Here is a 21,681-nt window from a genome sequence, read left to right as displayed (position 1 = left end):
ATACATTGCGGCAACTTCTACTGTGATCAGCACAGCGATAGTCGTAGAAAGAGAAGAAGAAGGGCGCGTATATAAAGTACAACGCCCAGTATACTACATCAACGAAGTACTGTCAGAATAAAAAATTCGGTATCTGCATGTGCAAAAACTACTCTACACCCTCCTGATCACTTCACGCAAGCTTCGCCACTATTTTGAAAGCCAAAAGATTACCATGGTGATAGATTTTCCACTCGGAGACATCCTACACAATAGAGACGCAACAAGGCGCATATCTAAGTGGGCAGTTGAATTTTGTGCTCTTAATATCGATTTCACCCCACGGAAGGCAATACAGAAACTCGAAAAACATTTTCAAGGATTGGAAATTTTACATGTCCTGCGCGATTCTAATATTGCAGTAGACGTCCTCGCCAAGCTCGGATCGGACAGGGCGAAAGTCCCACCTAACGTATTCATAGAGGAGTTATCAGCTCCCTCTATAAAACAACCCGGTGAGATAACCCCTGAACTCCTAGCTAAAGGCACCTAGATTTTGGTAATCACCACCTCATGGACCCAGGTTTTTATCGATTATATCAAAGAGAATAAGTTGCCAGCAGATAAAGCGGAGGCTACTCAAGTTGTTCGCAGAAGCAAGAACTACGTCCTAGTAGGGGACAAGCTGTACAGAAGAGCTGCATCATCAGGAGTACTCCTAAAATGTGTCTCATTTGAAAAAGGCAAAGAGATCTTAGACGAAATACACTCAGGTTGCTGTAGAAATCATGCCGCTTCAAGAACACTAGTCAGCAAAGTATTCCTCACCGGATTCTACTGGCCAACCGCTTTGAAAGACGCAGAAGAACTCGTCAGAAAATGCAAAGGTTGTCAAATGTTCGCAAGACAAGCTCATGTACCAGCTCACAATCTCATCTGCATCCCTCCCGTTTGGCCTTTCTCCTGCTGGGGGCTGGATCAAGTAGGACCTCTCAAGAAAGCAAAGGACGGTTTCGAGTACATCTTTGTAGCAATTGACAAGTTCACCAAGTGGATTGAATACAAACCACTTGCAAAATATAGCGCAGCCAAAGCAGTTGAGTTCATCCAAGACATTATGCACCACTTCGGAATGCCCAATCGAATCATCACAGATTTGGGTTCTTCCTTTACAGCTACAGAATTCCAAAGTTGGGCACAGGATTGTGGCTTCGACATAGATTACGCATTAGTCGCACATCCAGAAGCCAACGGACAGGTACAAAGGGCTAATGGACTCATACTAGCCGAATTAAAACCAAGATTGTATGAAGAACTAGTGGACTATGGATCCAAATGGATTAAAAAATTACCCAAAGTAGTATGGGGGCTACGAACTCAAATAAGCAGAGCCATCGGATACTCACCTTTCTTCCTAGTTTACGGATCAAAAGCCGTACTACCTATCGACTTGATCTGGACGTCACCAAGGATAGAACAATATGACGAAGGAGAAGCAGAACACACCCAAAGATTAGAACTCGACAATACAGAAGAAGTCAGAGTAAACGCTACCTTTCAATCAGCCAAATACCTCTAAGGTTTAAGGTGCCACTACAACAAGAATACCCAGACTCGACCACTCCAAATCAGAGACCTAGTACTAAGAAGAATACAAAAAACTGACGAACGCCATAAACTACTCAGTCCGTGGAAAGGTCCTTTTATTGTCACAAAAGTCACCGGACTAGGCACGTACAAGTTGATAACTGAAGATAGAAAAGAAGTCAACAATACATGGCACATCAGCTAACTAAGAAGATTCTATGCATAAAAACAACTCAAGGAAGAATATATGTACAAGCCATAAGAGATAAACGTTCATGATCAATAAAGATGGTGTTCCTCGACAACATATGTCTTATTATGACTTTCCCCCAGTTGTTTTCACTAAACATATCAACGTTCATGATCAATAAAGATGGTGTTCCTCGACAACATATGTCTTATTATGGCTTCCCCTAGTTGTTTTCACTGAGCATACCGGTCGAGAGCAAAAAAGCTAAAAAGATGCTTGAGCCCGCCGATGAGGGTAGCTAATAAGCTAACACCCGAACCAAAAAACAAAATGGCTAAAATTATGCCTAAGCATACCGGCCAAGAGCAAAAGAGCTAAAAAGATGCTTGAGCCCGCCGATGAGGGTAGCTAATAAGCTAACACCCGAACCAAAAAGAAAAATGGCTGAAATTATGCCTGAGCATACCGGCCGAGAGCAAAAGAGCTGAAAAGATGCTTGAGCCCGCCGATGAGGGTAGCTAATAAGCTAACACCTGAACCAAAAAGCAAAATGGCTAAAATTATGCCTGAGCATACCGGTAGAGAGCAAAAAAGCCAAAAAGATGCTTGAGCCCGCTGATATGGGTAGCTAATAAGCTAACACCCGAACCAAAAAGCAAAATGGATGAAACTATGCCTGAGCATACACCTGAACCGATCCTAAGATGTTTTTACAACTAGGGATAGAGCCAGATGCTAGCCATATCTCGAGTGAAGGAACCGTGACGCCTAAGAGGGGGTGAATTAGGCAACTTAAAAATTCTAACTCAAAACTATGGCCTCTTCTTCTAACCTTAGCAAAACCTATACAAAAGATAAACTATCTAAATGTGCAACTACGGTTTTGCTAGTGTGTTGCTATCTCTGCCGCAAATGTAGTAAAGTAATCAATGTAAATGCAGAAGCTAAAGAGCAAGGTAGAGATATGCAAATTCCCATCCACGACTCCGGTATTTTTACCGAGGTATCGAGAAGCGCGCAAGCTTCCCCCTAATCCTCGTTGGAGCCCCTCGCAAGGAATCCCTCGCAAGGGCCAAGCTTCTGGTCGGGTAACTCCGTGGATAGCCTCGGGCCTTCCCAACGCGCAAGTGGGTCTCCGATGTACCTCTCAGCAAGCCTCTCCTAGATGCTCTCCGCTGTCTTCACTATCAAGCTTTCGGCCAAAACGCCGCGGGCCTTGTTCCCTCTGGTACACGATGGCGGCCACACCACAAACACGGTTGGTGTGATCTCGCAAGACTTCAAGCCCCTTCGATGTACAACACTTGTGCTCGCAAGCACAGGGTGGTAAGAGGTATGCAAACCTCACTAAACACTAGGCATAAACCTAGAGCAAGCGCATAAGCGGTGGTCTAATCAACCTAAGCACTTCGCAAAGCACTTATGCTAATCACCTAATAAAACACTAAGCACTATGCATATGGGGATCACTAAAATGGTGTATCAACACCCTTAGTATGTTTCCTCAGCTCCACACACCTCAAATGGCCGGTTGGGGGTTGTATTTATAAGCCCCACTGAGAAAGTAGCCGTTGGGGTCGAATTCCCACAAAACTACTACTGACCGGACGCTAAATCGTCCTGATGGGACGCGTCCGGTCGTCCCGACCGTTGAGCCAGCAATATGCTCATCGGACACTGGCCAGCGTCCGGTCGCCTGCCACCAGACACGTCCAGTCGCAGATGTGCTGCTCTAGAACCTTTCTGTACTCGATCGAACGCTGTGTTCCTGCATCCAGTCGGTTGCCGCCAGCGTCCAGTCCTTGCGTCCGGTCGCCTGTCTGCCGAGCCATCGGTCCAGCGTTCGGTCGCGCTTCCAGCGTCCGGTCCAGCGTCCGGTCGCCTCTACGAGCTCGTTTCTTCGCGATCTTGCGTACGGCTTGGTTCCTATCTTCATGCTTGGACTTTGCTTGATATCTTGGGTCTTTTCTTGTGCTCCTAAGGTCTTTGCTTAAGGTGTTGATCATCGGATCATCACGTTGCCTTCGTCCAAGTCACGTCTTTCACCCTGTTGAACTACAAAACAAACACTCACAAATTCATTAGTCCAATTTGGCTATGTTGGTCATCAAACACCAAAATCCAAAGTAAATGTGCCTAGGGTCCATTTTCCTTACATCGAGTTAAGCAAAAAAGCTAAAAAGAAGAAGCTAAAGATACTTGAGATCGTTGATCCTAAGCCTCTTCAGTACTAACAAGAACAAAAAGGTTGTCAGACAAAGATCTACTTAACCCGAGTTGTTTACACGGTAGCCAGACAAGCACTCGATAAATTAAGAAAGTTTGTCAAGACAACGATCTACATATACTGAGTTGTTTACACGGTGCAGACGAAAGCCTGACAAGCACTTGACAAAATCAAGAAGATTTGACAAGACAACGATCTGCATATACCGAGTTGATTACATGGCGCTGATAAAAGCCATACAAACGCTCGACCTATCAAGGAGTGATCCTACAACAGATGAAACAACACAACCACCCCAAACTGTGGATGCGCACCACGACCAACAAATGACTACTTGGAAAAATTTCCGATCACTTGGACAACTCATTTAAAGAATAAACAAGGCGAAGACATCAAGGTAAAGAAGACATCAACAAAAAATAAAGGATCCTCATTCAAAAAGAAGTCTAATATCCTATTACAGAGGTTGGAGTACAAAGGTCAATTACATGAAGCATCGTCATCAAGAGAAGAAATATCAATATTAAGATTATCTACAATCCTCCTGGCTAAATCTTCGACCTCAGGCTCCACCTTTTCAACGGCATCCAGATATTCTTGACTCTCGGCTTCCTCTACAATCTTGGACAAAGGCACCTCCGGAGCAAGAACCCGGACCTAGGCAAGAACATTTCTGGTACATAGTTGGGCGCACCTCTTCACGAACTCCTGGAAATGGGTCAGAACTTGGGAATAAACTGAGCCCAAGATTGACCATCATCTGATGGAGTCCAGAGAAGATCGGCTACTGACCAAAATGATTTTCACAAAGCATTCTAGTTCTCAGTAGCCGTCGCCAACTTGCCAGTCAAGACTTCAACAGTTTTTTGGATCTACACAAGATCCCTGTCAGCTCCATGCCTAATCAACCTGGCAAGCACGAGTTCTTCAGCACGAGTAATTACCTCCTCAGCCTTGTTGTGACTATTGTGAACAAGTATCTTCATTTCCTCAATACCTTCCGAGAGCTTCTGCTTTTCAACTCGGAGAGCAAGACCAGGCCCCAAAAAATAAGTCAGCAAAAATGGAAATTTGAATACAAAAGGAAACAAAAAGAACTCGCAATACCATTGCATAGCAGAAAGGGAAATTTGAATACAAAAGGAAACAAAAAGAACCCGCAATACCATTGCACTCATTCTTTATGGCCTCCACATTCTTCAAGGCCTCCTAGACAGCAGCATCCCTCCGCTTTTCTGCCTCAACCACGCAGGCACGAAGAGCTTGTTTCTCCCTTTGGTGCGTTTGACGCTCGGTCTCCATCTCAGCCCGACAGAGGTCAAGCTCTATTTTAGGGCACTAACCTCAGAAGACAACTTTTTCTTGGTTTCAGACGAGAAAAAGAAGCCAGTATGATCCCAAGAAAAAGACTGAACAAAAGAGAGAGAAAAATAAGACATAAGAACAGAAGAAAGACAAACATCCAAAGAAAGAACTTTAAAAAAACTTACCTAGAGTTTTTCCCCAAAAGAAGTCGCAAATGTTCCTCAGGCAGCGGTCAGCTCTGACAACCGATGAGTGGCATCGAATTATTGCACCACATCATCATCCAAACGCTGAACGCCACTAGCAAGAGGAGCAGAGGGAGAAGCCGGCCGAGGCAAAGAAGACAAGACTAGGGCCGTACCCTGGGAAGGCCCGGCTACCTCCTCAAATGGATCCACCGCCACAGCCACGATCACCCCCAGAGTAAGCAAATCCGCAGCAGCGTGATCATCAGGGAACCCTGTCTCCCTCATAGCCACCTCACCGACCGTACATTCCGAGTCCTTAGACTCAGTACATAGGGGCGCACCAGAGGACTGACAAGAGGTCGATTGAGGGTTAAGGGAAGGCGAGGGTCTACATGATGATAAGGAAACTCGACGATAAGAATATGAATTAGAAAAAAGGAAAATAGAAGCAAAGAAACATAACCAGGATTCACTCACTTAGCTATCTTCTTCTTCATAAAATCCCTAAGACGAACAAAAGACTTTAGAGGAGGAATTATGGCAGCAAAAATATCACCACCACTCTATGACAGGAGTGGCATGGTCGGTACCGGAGCCCTAGAAGAACTCGAGCTCAATGACCACTTACTACAAGAGAACAAGGCCAAAGTTAGAACAAAAAGAGATGTTCAACAACAGAAAAACAAGAAAACAACTCACCGACGCATGACAAGGGCCACATCATCATCCTCATCTACCTCACTCTCAAACAAGCCAACCACAGCGCCATCTAAAAAAGGAGAAAAGTACTCGGTTAAAGGCACAAACAAACAACAAAAGACAAAATATATTAATATGCTCACCTAGGAGCATGCTACCTATAACTTGAGTACCTAGACAAGTACTCGACTGGCGAGACTTTTTGATAGCAGACAAACCAGAAGAAGAACAATCCGTTTGCCCCCTTTTTCCGATACTACGAGGAGCTCGAGGAACTGGACAAGGAACATACTCTACATATGCATCAAGAACTATGGAAGAAACACCAGGAAACATCGTGGAGGTTTGAAACTTACTGGTTAAAGATGCCCCAGCAAGATTCTCCCCAGTCTCCACCATGGTAGGGCGATCATCAAGGGAGATCGGATCAACAAAGTTACACCCCAATTCCTATAAAAGAGTAAAACAACCAGACAAGAAAGATTAAGCAAAAAGTGGAGACAGCAAGAGAAATACAAAAAGTACCTGCATAAGAAAAAATAACTCACAGCAAGAGGCGGGTTGTTAGCACAATACTCAGGGACAGCATATGGGACAACGCTTACTCCTTTCAACATCTTCTGAAGGCGCTCGAGCACCTCCTCATCAGTCAACTCAAGGGTAGGGACAATACGAGAAGGGTCCTCCGCCCTAGAGTACTCAAAACCATAATTCTCTCGCTCCTTCAGAGGTTGAACACAGCGGCGAAGAAAACTAGAAATGATCCCAAAGCCGATCAAGCCTTGCTGTTTCAGAGTACATATCCTCTCAAGAAATGGCTTGATCGCTTGGAGCTCATCCATTGTTAGGAGATTTTTATCCCATCGGTCATTAACCACGGGACCAGAACCAGAATGAACAGCAAGAGGAGGAATCATATTGGCGGCATAAAACCAGTCGACACGCCAATCCCTCATAGAATCAACCAAGTCATAATCAAAGAATTTACTCTTACGACCCTAACAAAGCTGAATCCCGTAGCCACCAAGAACATGGGTGTCATCGCTGCGGAGTTAGGGCTTTAGACGGAAGAAGTAACGAAAGAGAGAAAGAGAAGGAGGAATTCCAAGAAAAGTTTCATAAAGATGAACAAAAACAGAAAGATGAAGGACAACATTGGGAGTAACATGGTTCAAGCTAATCCCAAAATAAATGAGAAATTGATGAAGAAAAGCAGAAACAGGAAGGCAGAGCCCAGCACGAATAAAGGAGATAAAAAGAATAATCTCACCAGGACCTGGAGTTGGGACCCGATGCTGGCCTACAGCTTTCCAATCCGCAAACTCCTTGTCCTGGATCAGACCATCACTGACAAGGTCGCACAACTGATCCTCAGTCATAGTCGAAGCCGGCTAGATCTTCTGAGCAGCCCTCATGGCCTTGAATTCTTGATTTTCAATCACAGAAAGCGATGCCTCCTCATCTATGAAGGTTGCCTAGGACTTGCTCGCTGATTTCTTCCTACCCATATACTAGCAAAAGCAATAAAGCACTAAGAAACGATGATGCTCAAACAACGGCGCTCAGATGACGGCGACAATGGAGACGGCGGAGTTTTGAAGACTAGGGTTTCAAGGCAAAAGCAGGACAACAAAGAAAAAGAAGAAGAAAGGCCTTTAAATAGATTTTTACAGCAATAAAAACATGGCCCACTAGGCCCATTTAAACACGGCATGAGAATGCAATGATCCATTTCCCAACATAATTAACACAGCTAAAATGATGGACGGCACACTTCTACACAAAGGTATAGTTCAACGGGCAGATTTTGAACTTATCCATCCAACACCACGATAGAGCTATCATATTGCTACAAAAAGAACTCATCAACCATGAAGCAACGAAGGGTTACCTCACAAGGAACACAAGAACTCGGTTCTTATAGAGAGAACTCAGGAATCTCATAAACAACCAGGACATCAGCAGAAAAAATAATGACAACTTAGAAGACAAGATTCTTTCCATTATAAATGGCTTCAAAGAATACAAGATTACACATCTTACAAGACCCAACAAACTCGGTACTATGACAAGCAAGGTAGCAAAAAGGAACCCGGACATAACTTGGCTCTGGAACGACTATATGTTCCAAATTGCTACTCGGTAGAACAAACCGCACCCGGCTACACTGTTTTCTTCAAAGGACGAACGTAGTACATCCAAGATAGAAATCAGCAACATGGTGGGACAATATGGACTAGGGAAGGCCCAAGCCCGTGATGCCGGACCAGGCGTTAATCTGCACCGGACAGTCGTAGGGCAGGCGAGGAGGATCAACCCAGAACTACTGGATGAAGGAACATATCCCACATCACAAGACTTCCTCCAACTACCGCCATGTATTTTCTGGTACAATGCCGCTATGAGATTAGTCTACCTCTAATCCCTATCACAAGACTCCCTCCAGCTACGACAAGATATATAAGAACTACAAAATACGCCCGGGGGCTGCTCTACTTCAGAAACTATCATATTCATGACTACGGAGATTTCAGACCATGCAACAAAATGCTCGATGAATCAAAATAGCAGACCAGGAAGGTATTTATAGACCAAAGAAGCGGTGCACATGGACCAAAAGCACCAACAGAACAAACCTAACAAAGGACACAATACAAAGATAGAATTCAATGAAAGAGGACTCAGGCGTGAAGGAATAGTACTCAAGGACGAGCATATTCAAAAGGATATACCAACACTATACAACTCATGAATAAACAGCATTTACACTCAACCACCACCATACAACTATATCTGACAACAGCAGTCTACCAGAGAATATGCCAAGACCCTGTATCCGAGTTCTTTCTGAATAAAATAACCAGGATATATGCTCGAGGGTTGCAATAGGAGAGGTTTTTTAAACAACTCAGATTTAAGACCCTCCAACTCTTTGTTCCAAATAGCAAGAGGCTCGAGGGCTACACTCAGTGAGTGCACTTTTTCTTCAAAAAAAAGCGCACATCACTCAGAAAATTTTTTCAAGACAGGAGTTTTCAAAAACATACTCCAACTTTTTGTTCCAAATAGCAAGAGGCTCAGAGGCTACACCTAGATGGGAATACTTTTTTCTTCAAAAAAGCACACACCACTCGAAGATCCTAAGAAGCGCTACACGGTTCCACTCAAGAAAGCACTCGGACGATGCTTGTTCCTGCTCAGCAAGACCTGAAGGAACAAGACGAGGCTTCTAGAGCTCAACCATGAAGTACTTAGGGGCTTATCGATATAGGACCCACGGGATACCCCACAAGGAAAGGAGAAGATCTAGTCTAACTAGAATTCTTTCCATGTAATTTTAGTAGTAGTAGTATTATTCTGTAATTCTACTAGGAACTCTTATTGTAAACCGACTAGGACTCTGACCTCCTGACTATATAAAGAAGGGCGGGGTTCCTAGGAAAGACAACACTGGACAATCAATCCAACGCAAAGGCTAACACCGACTAGACGTAGGGCTATTACTCGATCACGATTGAGGGTCCGAACCAGGATAAATCGACTGTCTCTTGCGTTTACCATCGAGTTCTGCATACGCTAAAGCCCGAACAAACTGCCCCGAGTACCCCTGTGGCAGGCTATCAGTGGTGAAACATTGACAGTGAATCTAGTTATACATTAGATTTAGTCTAATTAGTTGTAGTTAGCCTTGTATAGATGTTAATATTAGATTAGTTAGTATTGTTATAGTTAGAATATGTATTAATATTACTATGGACATTACGTACGACGATTTCAACGACTTGATAAAGTTTCTTGAAATGCTTTTGTAGATAGATTATTGTGTTAGAGTTTTATACGAAGGAAGTGTTTGGAGAGAAGATGGTATGTTTGAGGATATGGAAGAAGAATTGGAATGGTTTAATGAACCTCCTAGCTTCAACGACCTTTGTGTCCGTTTGAATGCAAAGTTTGGCGGTAATTTCACACTAAAGGGGAGGTTTGATACTGGGAAGACTAGGGCACACTATATCCTCATGCCCTTACGTGACCCTGCTCACTGTTCTGGCTACACTAGGATGCTCCAAGGTTCCAATGTGCCCATGGCTGAGGTGGTGGTGGAAAATGGGTACAGGATTCAGGGTGTTTAGGACGGCCCATCCATTGATGGTGTTGGAGGCAATAAACAAGAATTAGGGGTCAAATGGGAAGTAACTCAGGATAACATAGATTTGGACGGTCAATTGACGCGGGAACAGTTTCATTCAACTGTAGTAGGCTGTATAAGTAATGACTTCGATGTGAATGAGTTCGAATGAGAAGAGAAGGAGGAGCAGGAGGAGGAGGACAGGATTGGTGATGTAGTTAGCAGTGATTCAGACAATTATGATGATGACCAAGGAGGTACAGATGCTATGCCAACACCACTTGATGCCATGCCAATACCGGTTCATATTATGCCATTACCAGTACCAACTGAGGTTTTGCATGGTATCCAAGCTCAGGGTAGACTAGTCATAAATTTGACAACAGATGATACCCCCTATGATTCATGGGCCAGAATTAGCGAAGCGTAGCAGTATGTTCCACCACCACAGTACACAACGACTGAGCTTGAGCAACTAAGGTTGATGAACATACCTTTTAGGGGTGTTCTGAACTATAGGGATGTCAGCATGATGGATATGGTAGTTTGTGACACCGGTCTCCAGATGTGTAGGAAATCATTGTATGACCATGAGAAAAAAAACCTTAGGAAGGGGATGATATTCAATACAATGTCAGAGATGAAGCTCTTCCTTCAGGACTATGATGTGTACCACCATAGGCCGTACACCATCACCCATTCAGACCAGGAGTTGAGATACCATATGATATGCAAAAACGGTTGTATGTGGAGGTTAAATGCACAAAAAAGATAGAGTGATGACAAGTGGAGGATAAGTAAAGTTGTCGAACCCCACACTTGCCTATCAAATAGGGGAAAGGAAAATCATCAGTAGCTCACTGCACGTTACCTTGTCCGTTGTATATTGAGGCTTGTTGATGACAATAACGATATTTCGATGTCTTCTTTACAATAGTCCATGTCTGGATTCGTTAAGTATGATGTGAAGTACGAAAAGGTTTGGCGTGCTAAGCAAATTGCCTTGACGATTCGATGGGGTAGTTGGGAGGAAGCATACAATAGGGTGCCCCGTATCTTATGTGCAATGCATTACTATAACCCTGGCTTGAAATGGTTTGTGGACACTGGAGGGATATTTTTTCAGGACCCGTTGAGGCATGTCCTCTATCGTGTATTCTGGTCGTTCGCGCAAACGGAACATGCATTCCAGTTTTATCGGCCAGTCGTACTTGTTGATGGCACTTTCCTGACAGAAAAGTACAGGAGCACCTTGATGATGGTTGCTGCTGTTGATCCTGAGGACCAGATATTACCGATGGCTTTTGCTTTGGCAGAGGGAGAGAACAATGACTCGTGGTCATGGTTCATGCGGCTTCTATGTGTACAAGTACTTGGCTCATCTCGCACTATATATTTGATCTCAGACCATCACCTAGGGCTTCTTAATGTTGTAACTGAGCATATAGATGGGTTCCCACCTCTAGTGCATAGATAGTGCATGAGACACTTTGTCACTAATTTCTGGCGACGACAGTGGAAGCAAGAGGTATGTGATAAGGTAAAGGCTCTATGTTGTGTACGTACAGAGCACCAGTTCAAGGAGACAAAGAGAGAACTAGACAAGATGATAAATAAAGCGAGAAAGGCTTGGTTAGAGGCGCAGATAGAACAGAAGGCTCAGTGGGCATTAGCATATGACGAGGGGGGTTTCAGGTATGGCATCATGACCACTAACTCCTCGGAGTCCTTCAACCATGTATTCACCAGAGTTCGATCATTGCCTAAGTGTCTGGAATTGTTGAGTTCTCCTTTCATAAGTGCAACAAATATTTTGTAAAGAGGTGAGAACTTGCGCAGAGGAATATAGCTAAGCAGGGGCATTTTGGAAAGGCCAGAGCTGAACATTTAAAGGAGGCTGAGGAATTGGCCAAGTAGCACACCGCTGAGCCATATGGACCCCGCCACCATATCTTAGTGTACGGGGCAAGTGTGGCACAAGCTTAGGCGGCGAACGTTATGGTGGATGAAACTACCAAATTAATCTTGAAAAGGTATAGTGCAGTTGCAACGTCTCTCAGATCATGCATGCCCCTTGCTCTCATATGATCACGGCCTGCAGGGTTCGCGGGTACAACTATGAGGATCTGTCATATATGTCACCTTTGTATCTCTGTTCGAACACCGTTAGTATTTGGGAGATGAGCTTCGAGCCATAACTTGACCTGACACAGTGGACACCTTATAATGGTTATGACTACGTGCCGCATCCGGATCTAATAAAGGTAGGGAAGGGTAGGAGGAAGAAGTGACTCAAGAGGGACATGGACGCTATGAGAGGGTACGATGAAGACATATATGGCGGGGGAGACTTCAACGAGACCCGTAGCAGGAATCTTTGCTCCATTTGCAAAGAATCTGGTCACAAGGCTAGCAGGCATAGAAGACAAGGGCAACATGTGCTTTCATATTGTGTTCATATTGCATAATAAGTAGTTCAAATTTTGCAATGCTATACAATGTTAATTTGAATATTGTTAATTTGAATACTCTAACTCTTTGTTTATCAATTTGTAACAGGATGGCCCTTCCCACGCCACACCAGATGTACCCACTTCTTGAGGTAGAGTACGACGATCCTCTTCTTCCACCAGACGACGAGGTTTCCAAGAGGCGTTCGAGGGATCCTTACATTCCTAGGACTTAGTTTGTTACGTCGGACTTATGTCGAACGAATATTGTCGTCTGAAACTTGCAGACTCATGAACCAATGCAAATGTTGTGGCAACTTGTCTTCTATTTATTTGCTTCATATTCGTTTCAACCTGCGTACGATCGTGGCAGCACTTGTAGTTGTTTACAGCACCGACAGCAGCTCAATTAAGGCTGGTCGGTTTCTGTCCGCGTCACTATCGCGCCGTGGGATATGGCGCGTCACTACCGAGCCGTGGACTATGGTGCGGCAAAACCAGTGGACAATGACGTCGTATTCGAGATAATTTCACTCGATTATGTTCGTTTTAGAAATTCTCAACGCATGACGCATGATACAAACGGATGGGATCACTTAAGATCGACCATGAATAATCCGAGTATATGATACATGGGTACAATACATCAATAGTTCAAATGGAATATAAGACAACATAATAGAATTTCTAGTACATAGCTACATTGATCATTAATAAAGCATGGAACTAACAGACGGCGCAATCAAAAACCCTCAGTCAGAAGCATACTGAGTAAGCAACTTGTCGTCTGAGTACAAATCCTCAACCACAACCCTGTTGTCGTGGCTATGCTCACCTGCATTGCTCTGATCTGCCTTTCGCCTGTAGTAAGCAGTCTTCGCTTCATCTGCGGCCTAAGACAAGAACGTGTTCTCTTCAACCTCGTTCATATGACTAGGCTCACCTGCATTGCTCTGACCTCCGTGTCGTCTGTCGTAAGCGGCCTCCGCTTCATCTGCTGTCTCTACAGCCTGAGTGAAGAACACGTCGTCATCCTTCTCCGCCTGTAAGCCCGCCTCTACTAGAGCGATGAGCTCACTCAGTCTGTCAGTGTCGTCCTCAGCCTCCTCCGCCTATAAGCCCATCTCTGCTAAAGTGATGAGCTCGCTGAATGTGGCAGTGTCGTCCTCATCCCCGTCCCCCTCAGCAGACAACACAATTGGTGATTCAACGGTGCGACCAGCTCACTTTCTGTGCTTATCTAACTTTTTTTTCTCGTACCTTGCATGAGCCACCTCTACAGCATATTCCTCGCTGCATCCAATTTCTTCATGTATAAAATGCAATCAGTTAGCAATGCGATTATATTACATTTAAAATCAAGCAACGAAAAAAGACTTTCAAGCACTCACTAGCACATAATGCAACAACATACTCATTCAATACCTGCATATGTACTCTTGTCTCCTCCCTTGCCTTCTTCCTTGCCCTCTCCTCTAACATCATCCGTCGTTCCAATCCCTATTTGTCAAGCCCAACGTCGATCAGGTTACAAATATCACGCTGTCTAGCAAACTCGCATATCTTGTCTTTGTGATGTTTAACAAAAAGATTGACGTAGTCAGGTTCATATCCCCTCTTTCGTGCAATTACTTGCTTCCCCTTCAGTTTATCCAAGAACTTAGCTTGACCATCATAATATTTCCACGTGTATTTTCTAGTGCTCTGTTCAAACAAAAAATTATATCATATGTCTTATCAAAAGAAACAAAATACGATTTCATGATTACCACAAAAATAACCAACCTCATCATAGTCAACCATATGACCGTAATAATAGCCTATTCTAAGCTCCGAATGGACTAGACCGTAGTTAGATTTAACACCACATTCGCACTTGACTGGAGGTGCTTTATAAATTAACCTTTTTTTCTTTTTTTTGCTTTGCCTTTGGAGGTTCTTCTGGCCATTGGTTCTTAGGACCATACAACCACTTCTTGAAACGACACTTCGCCATTGAATACACCTAAATAATGTAACATTAGTACATGAACACATATAGCTCAATATTTTACCACATACACTTTGCAATTACTTCATGCTTGTTTGGACACACAAACTCTAACGTATTCTCAGGGTTTATCACAGCTCGATCTCTGCAATCGCACAGAGGAGGTTCATCGAGTCGTCTAACTGCGGCTAATTGCTTCTCCTTAGCCGTCATTGGAGGAAGGATTAGGGGGAGGTGGAACCCACCGCTCGAAGTGCTCTCGTAGATGTCGCCCCCTCCACCAATCGTCGAAAAGGAGATATCTGGGGTTAAACTTGTCTACACCGTCGATCCACTGAAAGAAAAAGCATATCTTATGGGCCTACACAACAAAATTTCAACAAAATATTAGTAACCTAGTAATACAAATGAAGAAAAAAACATACGAAAATAATTACTTACGTTAAAACGACTGCATGTGTAGAAGCAACGAGCCGCTATGTCTGGATGTCTCGATTGAAACACGTCGGCCGGACGACCACAGTTACAGTTAGGAACAAGGAGTTCAGGAGGGATAGAGGCATCTTTGCTAGACCCATCGGGGTACAATTCTCTAGGACAACTCTGTTTTCGCCACAACTGCTCCCGAAACATGTCTTCCATCTAATAAAACAGTTCAAATTAAACATCAATCAAAACAACACAAATTAATGTAAAATATAATCATTTGCATTGCAACTAAAATAATATAACCAACACTTACAGTAACAAAAATATACATGGTAAACATATTTCTAACTTAATAATTAACCTTAACCTTAAACGAGGACCAGGGAGGTGGCAACGGAGGGCCGGACGGGCGGCGGGCGCGGCGACCAGGCGCGGGTAGGCGGGCTTGCTGCTCGAGCAGGCGGGACTAGCCGCGGGGCTTCTATTCGGCTCTGTCGTGCCACGGACCAGGACGCGTCACTGCCGCGTCAAGATCGGTGACGTGGCAGGCCCTGCCACATCAACAGTCAGCCTTTCCGGTCGTCGTCACGTCAGCTCCCTGCCGTGCCACCATGCATGGCACGACACAGGCTTTGGCCGTGCCATAGCAATTGACGCGGTCAAAAGTGTTAGTTTTGAAAAAAAAAAAATAATGTTAAATTTAAAATTAGTTTACAAAAAAATATTAAATTTAAAAAAATTCCCCTACGTTACCCGCACATCCACTGTAATCCTAACCACCTTTACAAAGGAATTAGATCAGCTAAATGCTACTTTAAGTTTTGAGTCTGTCTACCCAACAACTATGTGTTTTATATAGTTTCAACACATGAATTTTTTTGCACCATAGAATTAAGATCCAACAGCATCCATCCTCCTTCTACCTCTAGGCTTTTTCTACCTATAGCCTTCTTCTATCTCCAAACAATCACAAAATCACAGATCCATAGATCACAAGAAATAATTTTTTTCTATGAAAGAACAAATCAGCGTAACGGTGCAGGTGGAGTACTGACGACCATCCAGACAAGTCCAGGTGCCACAGTTCCCTGGGCAGCGAAACCATGGGTTGTGCTTGTAGCCTGGACAAGCCCGACCGGTCCAAGTGCTGCAGATCTTCCAGCCTCGAGCAGCGTGACAGGTCACAAGAAACAGGAAGGCGTGGCGGGACCTGAAGGGCGAGCTCGCCGGAGTCGGTGATCACCGGTGAAAAAAGAGAGAGAATTTTTTTCCCCCTAAAACACATGTGTGTTGTATAGCATTTCTGTTCAGTTTTACCCATGTACAGTACTCGTTTGCAATGAAGACATGAAAAGTCAATGCCAACATGGTGCAGCTTAGTAGGAAATCTGATTATGCAGGAACTCCTAGGAAGATTTCCATTTTCTCTAGGAAATCAAGCATTATGTCCTAACCTTATGTGGGCACTATTTACAAACTGAAGTGCATAATGGCAAGCAACGCAGGACAACCTCCAGAAGAACAGTTCCGAAACAAAAGTGCACTGCTATGCCAAACATTTTGAAACAAACAAATCCAGATAAGCAAGTCTGGCACTCCCATAAGAAGAGATAAGTAAAGACATACCGCACAAAGTTTAATACCACACTCATAAGAGCTTTCTTGTGACCACAATCAGCAGCTAGTTGAAGCCACCTCTTAGCACGCACTGGATCCTGTGAAAGCCCTTCACCATAGCTGTAACACAAGGAAATGTTATACATGGCTCGTACATTCCCTCCCTCTGCAACTCGCAAATACCATTTCGCCTGCATTAATAAGTGTCTTTCAGATTACACAGTACAACTCAAGTACTGCAAAGAATATGGGAACTTGCTGGTAGTCCAGTATCTGCTGGTTAGTGTATTTTGATTGGTCCGGGTGACATGATCCTAATTACATTGGTACAGGAAATCCAACCAATATTCTTTTTAAAAAAACTACTTCAACAGAGTCTGGTAATCCCAGCATCATCAGATCAGAGGGTAACCACTAGTTCAGCAACTGAACATCAGTTGTCTATCCCTAATCTATCTAGTAAGAGGGGTGATAAAAGCATAGAATGTATAAACAGGATAGTGTATCAATTTTCCTAGTTTTTTCAACAACTTAATGCATCTAGAAAACAGGAGTACTTCTACTGTAAGGAAAATTTTGCAAAATGGTGTGCGACACAGCAAAGGTATCACATGTGACAGCTTCCTTCTGGTTCTGCTTGACACCCTTCCCGTTCTGCAAGCAAAGGCCTAGGTTGTATTGAACACGAGGGTCGGGACCAATATTAGGGTACCAGAAGAGAAGGAGCTAATGACCATCAACATTGGCTTATTCGAGCAATCAAGAGCACGACTACAGCTCCAACCGACCCCTCCAGCGCGCAAGCTCTGCTTCTTCCGGCCTCTTGGGGAGGGCACCGCCTTGCCCGACCCTTGGGCCTGCGCTCCGTCTCGTCCGACCCTTGGGTTTGCGCTGCGCCTCGTCCGATCCGGAGGCCGCGGGCTCCGCCTCGCTTGACCCTTGGGTCTGCGCTTCGCTTTGCCCGACCCTTGGGCCTGCGCTCCGCCTCGCCCGGCCTCTGGGGGAGGACTCCGCCTCGCCCGACCCCAAGGCCGCGGGCTCCACCTCGCCCGACCTCTGGGGGAGGACTCCGCCTCGCACGACACCGAGGCCGCGGGCTCCGCCTCGCCCGACGGAGACCCATATCACCGCCAACCACTCCAGGTCCAAGCGTATGAGTCTGAGTCAAAGCTCTGACACCAGGGAATAGACCGGCACGCCCCAATGTAACCCGTGGTCTTAACAGGCCATACCGAAGGATTCACATCAAGAACAGCGTCGGGTGTACCGGTGCTGTTCTGCCTAACCCCCGTACGAACACTGACGGACGTGTCAGTTCACCACGACGTTTGCTAGGACGGAGTGGAGCGCCATGACCGACATATGACGCATGCGCATGGCGCTAGGGACAGACAGAACCGCGACGCGAAGCCGTCCCTGTTGACATCTACAGGGTCGGCGGGACCCGCATGAAGGAGAAGAAGGACCCGGCGATCCTGAAGGCCTTCGGCTCTCTCTCTCTCTCTCTCTCGTTCTTCTTTTTCCTCTACTGTAACCCATGTTTTCCCTTGGCCTATAAAAGGGAAAGCAGGACGTCCGATAAGGAGCATCGTAACACATCACATCGATTCAGGCTAGATCCGATCGAACCATCACGAACCCATCGAACCCCGAACACACGGTTGAGTAGCAACCGAGCTCTCTCAGCACCCGTTCACTCCTTTCGCCAGAGACTTGGGACCTGTCCCTCTCTCAACCGTTTGTAACCCTACTACGAACTTTCAGTGCTAGTAACACGAGCAGCAGCAACGAACTAGATGTAGGGACATTCTGCCCGAACCAGTATAAACCTCATGTCCTCTAAACACACCACCCGAGTCAGACGCACAATATTAGAAATTTACTTGTCGGTGGCAACTCAAAAAACCGACAACGAGCATTGCCTGTAGATGCTGATGGATAAAACCATCTAATGGCTTCCTCGGCATGGGTGGATCAGCTGTGGAAATATTTAGCAGCAATATCAGGCGCAATGCCTTGAGACGAGCAAGGTGATTTATCGCTAACTAACTAATAAATAACATGCTTGACTACACTGATCAATTATTAGTGGATTCTTTCATTATTACTATGCAGAGTTTAGAGTTGGACATAAACAACCCAAAGTTTACTAAATGAATCGCAACATCAAGAGACACGACAGAGCACAGTGGACAGCTTCCCCAAAAAATATTAGGCTATGTTTAGTTCCCACCATGAAAAATGCACTATGCAAAAAGAAGATTTCCCGTCACATCAAACTTACGGTATATGGATAGAGTACTAAATGTAGATGAAATTAAAAACTAATTGCACAGTTTGTTTGTACTTTACGAGTCAAATCTTTTGAGCCTAATTAGTCAATGTTTGGACAATAATTCACAAATACAAACGAACGCATTAATTATTTGGCCACTCCCAAATCCGGGAACTAAACGTGCTCTTACTTAGAATGGTTAGTCGTGCAGATAAAACTAACAGTGCGCATATATAGAATATATAAGATAAATATACAGAATATATAAGATGAATAGAAGAGTAACCCTTCCTGAATTCCGAATGTTTCTACAACCACCTAGAACAAGTCTCCTGAAAGCTAACCCTGTGAAGTGTGAACCAAATCCACCAATACCTTCGAGGTAGGAGACTCCAAGGTTGCACATCCCAACTGGATGCCCCAGGTCCGCCGCGCTCCGGTAGTAACCGACAGCCTCCTCCCGCCGCCCATCCTCCCAGCACATGAGCCCGGCGTCCACCATCGCCGCCGCGGAGTCTAACCTCGCGGCCCGCCGGAACAGCCCCAGCGCGCGCTGCCTCTCCGTCCGCCGGAACAGCCCCAGCGCGCGCTGCCTCTCCGTCTCGAGACGTTCCCCTCCGGCCCCGCGTGAGGCAGCGGATCCCGCCACGAGGCCGTGCTTGACGCGTCGGCCGTACGCGTGCAGCGCCGCGGCCTCGCGGAGCAGCCGCAGCGCGTCCCTCCACGCGCGGCACGCGCGGCTGGGCGCCGGCGGGGGCTTGTGCTTCTTGGAGTGCCGGCGGCGCCGGCCGTGCGGGGACGGCGACGCGTGGGGCCGGGAGGAGAAGGGCGGCGGCCAGGTTTGGCTCACGTCCATGTCCATCAGAGGAGGGAGGGGGAGGGGGAGGGGGAGGGCCCGCGCCGAGCCGCGTCGGGCCAGGGGAGGAGGCGGGGTTTGTTGGGCTGGACTGGGAGCCTGCCTAGGGGTTTTTTTTTTTTTTTTGTGAATTGAGCCTGCCTAGGTGGGACTGGCAAGACTACGCTGAGTATCGAGTCACCATTTGGTGTTCATTGTTCTGACGCGTGGATCATTGTGTGAATGGCGGGTGGGGTTACAGATTGTTTGGGCTCTGTGACAGTGATTAATCAATTGTCAATTTGTCATTTGCAGCCGGGTGGGTTTGCTCCATTTTTCTAGTTGTTCTAATTCTAATGCCGGTCTACGTTAGCATCTTAGACGTCCCAATAATGCATCGAAAATTAGAGGTGTGGTTTAGAGAGATAACTACGTGTAGCAGGCTATTTGCTCGGTCCATTGCATTTGTACAGTGTGCGGGGTCTAACTTGTTCTAAGAAGTCTTCCATTTGTTTGGCTAACTTGGCACCAATTTGTTGTGCGGGATTATCCAATTGTGCTGGCAAACGTTAGCATATTTGCTATGTGCAATAACGTATGATACATAAGTATTTGCTTAATACACTGCACAGTGTAAGAGTCGTGGGAAAGAATCATCAAGATTCAAGATTAGTTGTTACAGGTAAACCATCACGAACATAAATCCTAGCAGACAAACCATTTAGTATGTTACGTGCAACCTCCAGTGAGACAACACATATGGCTAGGTGGACTAAGAACCTGTTTGTTTAGGTTCGCTGAGCCTAGAGAGCTTTTGGATCTTTTGGTTTATGAGAGTTGTTTGTCTTTTCTTGGAAAGTCAAATGGCATTATGGAGAGATATCGGATTTGAGATTTTGAGGCATCAAACTATATGAGATATGGAGGAAGTGAAGGAGTGGATTCAAATTACATTATCTCTGCTTGTAACTAAACAATGTATGGATAGTTGATATGTTAGCGGACTGATTGTACTTGTATGTTTTATCTAAAAAACTGTACCTCCTGGCCTTATTAATTTTAGTGTATGGGAAAAAAAAGAAATGAGAGCATCTTGTAATAATGATCACCCTGTCCGCTTGATCGTATCAGCCATGCTTATCAGTTATGATACAGTGTTTTTCTCTGACAATAAAACAGCATCAACCGACTAATAAGCCATAAAAACGATCAAACGAACAGAGTGGACATAGTTTTGATACTATGTGCAACATAATAAAGAACAATAAGAATAATATAGTTTTACAAAAAAAATATCTTTTTTTGAGGGTCCAATTTTTTTATCTTGTTATAGTTTCTTTTGGTCTTATCACCACAAGAGTACAGCTGAAGTTGTTCTTTTCTCCAGGCCTACATAAATCAATGCGAAGTTATCAGACTGGAGTATACATTAGCAAAATCTATGCATGTGATTTAGAGAAAGGAAACCTAACTTTTCCAACTGACAAACAAAAATGTATCTTTAATCAGTGATGTTAGCTTGAATATGAAGCCTGCAATCAATCAACGCGTTCGGCTGGTTTTGTCCCGGCTTGTTCCAGCTTATTTCAGTTTATTCTCTCTCACATAATACTATTTAATTACCTAAAAGGTACAAAGTTACCTGTAAGGCTGTAAGAGGGAGTGTTGCCCTGTTGCTTGAGGACGTGGACAGCCGCGACCAGCGCAGGCAGGCCAGGGCCCTCGCACGAGCGGGCGGACGCCTCGCGCGGCTGAGCGCGCGGCCGGCGGCCTCGCGCGGCCGG

At 45.0% G+C, this 21,681-nt stretch overlaps 1 protein-coding gene across 5 annotated transcripts; it reads right to left on the bottom strand.

Annotated features, from left to right (window-relative positions):
* Window positions 1-14,724: 14,724 nt before the first annotated feature.
* Window positions 14,725-19,939, bottom strand: LOC136490783 (F-box protein At1g70590-like). 5 transcript variants are annotated; one of them, XM_066486975.1, is made up of 4 exons: window positions 19,438-19,680; window positions 16,797-16,978; window positions 15,183-15,383; window positions 14,725-15,102 (listed from the first exon to the last, which is right to left on the bottom strand). In XM_066486975.1, the coding sequence occupies exons 1-3, from the start codon at window positions 19,531-19,533 to the stop codon at window positions 15,218-15,220; spliced, it is 444 nt and encodes a 147-aa protein (XP_066343072.1). In that variant the 5' UTR covers window positions 19,534-19,680; the 3' UTR covers window positions 14,725-15,102; window positions 15,183-15,217. The 5 variants fall into 5 exon arrangements, 3 of the variants coding, with proteins under 3 accessions (XP_066343072.1, XP_066343070.1, XP_066343071.1); XR_010767853.1 differs by lacking the exon at window positions 14,725-15,102 and adding an exon at window positions 15,538-15,800 and having other exon boundaries at window positions 15,246-15,383; window positions 16,797-16,907; window positions 19,438-19,939; XR_010767852.1 differs by lacking the exon at window positions 14,725-15,102 and having other exon boundaries at window positions 15,246-15,383; window positions 16,797-16,907; window positions 19,438-19,939.
* Between the last annotated feature and the right edge of the window lie 1,742 nt (window positions 19,940-21,681).

This window comes from Miscanthus floridulus, chromosome 11 (genome assembly GCF_019320115.1).
Source record: "Miscanthus floridulus cultivar M001 chromosome 11, ASM1932011v1, whole genome shotgun sequence".
Lineage (NCBI taxonomy): Eukaryota > Viridiplantae > Streptophyta > Magnoliopsida > Poales > Poaceae > Miscanthus > Miscanthus floridulus.
The sequence above is the reverse complement of the archived record's forward strand: the minus strand, read 5'-3'. Positions and strand labels throughout refer to the sequence as shown.